This window comes from Nothoprocta perdicaria, unplaced genomic scaffold (assembly GCF_003342845.1).
Source record: "Nothoprocta perdicaria isolate Ctin4 unplaced genomic scaffold, notPer1 scaffold_323, whole genome shotgun sequence".
Taxonomy (NCBI): domain Eukaryota; kingdom Metazoa; phylum Chordata; class Aves; order Tinamiformes; family Tinamidae; genus Nothoprocta; species Nothoprocta perdicaria.
The window spans coordinates 715,971-718,337 of record NW_020455559.1 but is presented as its reverse complement, the minus strand read 5'-3'; the positions used below and the strand labels follow the sequence as shown (position 1 = coordinate 718,337).

Here is a 2,367-nt window from a genome sequence, read left to right as displayed (position 1 = left end):
AGGGGGCGCTGGGAAATGGAGTCGCCGCGCCTTCCCCCGCCCCCGCCTCAAAGGGCGGCCGCAACTACAACTCCCGGCGTGCAACGCGGCCCCTCCTCCGCACCCGCCTCCCGACGGGGCGGACGGGGCGGGGGCGGCAGCGGGGGCAGCACCAGCCCGGGCGCGGGGGGGGCGGGGGGAGGAATACGTCGGTATTTCCGATTGCAGAGGGGAAGGGGGAGGGAACAGCATGGGGGTCAATATGGGGGTGACAGCCCCCAACAGGCAGCCAGGCACGGCCGTCGCTTCCAGTCCTTTATTGGCTTTTTGGGGTTGTTTTTTGCTTTTTTGCCCTCCAGATCCTCTCCGTGCCCGGGGGGGGCAAGCACAGGAGAGAGGTGGGAGGGAAGCGGCGGGGGCAGCAGGGCCCCCCCCGCCGCACTAAGGGCACTTGTGGGCAGGAAGGGGGGGCAGCGCGGGCCCCCCCGCTGCCCCCCGGAACAGCACCCATCCCCGGGCGACGGGGACACCAAGGCACACGAGAGGCGTCGCCCCGGGGCGGCACTTTGGCACTTGCACAGGGGGACATTTCCCCCCCAGTTCCACCCCCAAACGGGGGGCACGGGGCCCGACCCCCTCACCCCGCGGCGTGCGGGGCCGGGGCGGGGGTTAAATCTTGATGAAGAGGATGGCGGTGACGAGGGCGAAGCCGGCGATGAGCAGGATGACCTTGAGGATGCGGTGGCGGGCGCCGGCCAGCTCGTGCGGCAGGATCTCCAGGAAGGTGATGTAGACGAAGGAGCCGGCGGCCAGCCCCTCGAGGACGCTGCGCCAGAGGCGCTGCAGGGCGCCCGCCGCCAGCGCCGTGCCCAGCCCCACGCCCAGCGGCGACATGAGGGCGAAGAGCAGCAGGCAGGCGGCCACGGCGCGCGGGCGCAGGCGGCCCTGCAGCAGCTGCAGCGCCAGGCTGAAGGCCACCACGCACTTGTGCAGCAGCAGCGCCACGCAGATCTCCAGCACCTTGGCCTCGGCCTCCTGCAGCCCCACGGCCAGGCCCTCGAACACCGAGTGCAGCGAGAGCGAGAAGACGAGCAGCAGGGAGCGCACGGGCGAGTGCGCGTTGAGGTCCACGTGCACGTGGGGCCGCTCCGGCGGCGCCGGCCCGGGGCCGTCGGGCCAGCGCGGCGCCTGGATGGAGCCGNCCAGCAGCGCCCGCGTCTCCTCCTCCAGCGCGCCCGCCTGCTCCCGGTAGGCCAGCACGATCTGCTCCATGACGAGCACCAGGAAGAAGCCCATGGCCAGGATGAACTCCTGGAGCGGGAACTGGAGCTGCGCGGCGCGGGGCGGCCGCTGAGCACCGCGGCCGCGGGGACGCGGCGACGCGGCTGCCGGGAAGCGGCGCCGGCAGCGGGGGGAGGATCTTTCCATGAGTCAGGAGGGCGCGAGGTCAGCGGCTCCCACGGGACCGGGATGGGGGGGCAGGGAAAGGGGATCTGCGGGGAAGGGGGATTCGCGGGGAGAGGGGATCCATAGGGAAGGGGGATCCATGGGGATGGGGGACCTGAGGAAGGGGCACCCGCGTGGAGGGGGGATCCATAGAGAAGGGGGGACCCGCAAGGAAGGAGGAGCTGTGGTGAAGGGGGATCCATAGGGAATGGGGATCCATGGGGATGGGGGACCCATGGAAGAGGAGACCTGTGTGGAGGAGGGACCCACTGGGAGGGGGGATCCATAGGGAAGGGGGGAGCTGTGGGGAGGGGGCACCCACGCGGAAGGGGGGACCTGTGCTGAGGAGGGTGACCCGTGGTGGAGGGGGATCCATAGGGATGGGGAATCCATGGGGATGGGGATCCATGGGGATGGGGGATCCACAGAGAAGGGGGGACCCGCAAGGAAGGGGGACCTGTGGTGGAGGGGGATCCATAGGGAAGGGAGATCCATGGGGATGGCGGATCCATAGGGAAGGGGGGCCCCGTAGGAATGGGGACCTGTGGGGATGGGGCCCCGTGGGGATGGGGGATCCATGGGGATGGGGGCCCGTGGTCAAGGGGGATCCATAGGGATGGGGGATCCATGGGGATGGGAGATCCATAGGGAAGGGGGGCCCCGCAGGGCTGGGGGACCCGTGGGAACAGGGACCCGTGGGAAAGGGGGGTCCCATGGGGATGAGGGACCCATGGGGATGGGGACCTGTGGTGAAGGGGGATCCATGGGGATGGGGGATCCATAGGGAAGGGAGGACCCGTGGGGATGGGGCCCCGTGGGGATGGGGGATCCATGGGGATGGGGCCCCGCGGGGATGCGGGATCCCCAGCAGGCCCCGCGCCCGCCGCGCCCGCCGCGCCCGCCGCGCCGCGCACCGTGACGCGCAGCCCGCGCAGCGCCTCC

The 2,367-nt window shown here is 71.4% G+C and overlaps 1 protein-coding gene across 1 annotated transcript in view; it reads right to left on the bottom strand.

Annotated features, from left to right (window-relative positions):
- Positions 1-632: 632 nt before the first annotated feature.
- The window catches only part of SLC39A1 (solute carrier family 39 member 1), a 2,866-nt gene continuing 1,131 nt past the window's right edge, over positions 633-2,367 (bottom strand). Inside the window, exons 2-3 of the mRNA XM_026043251.1 lie at positions 2,340-2,363; positions 633-1,308 (exon numbers count right to left, since the gene is read on the bottom strand). Of these exons, the coding sequence (XP_025899036.1) occupies positions 649-1,308; positions 2,340-2,363 (684 nt within the window). The 3' untranslated portion in view covers positions 633-648. The remainder of the gene's footprint in view (positions 1,309-2,339; positions 2,364-2,367) is intronic.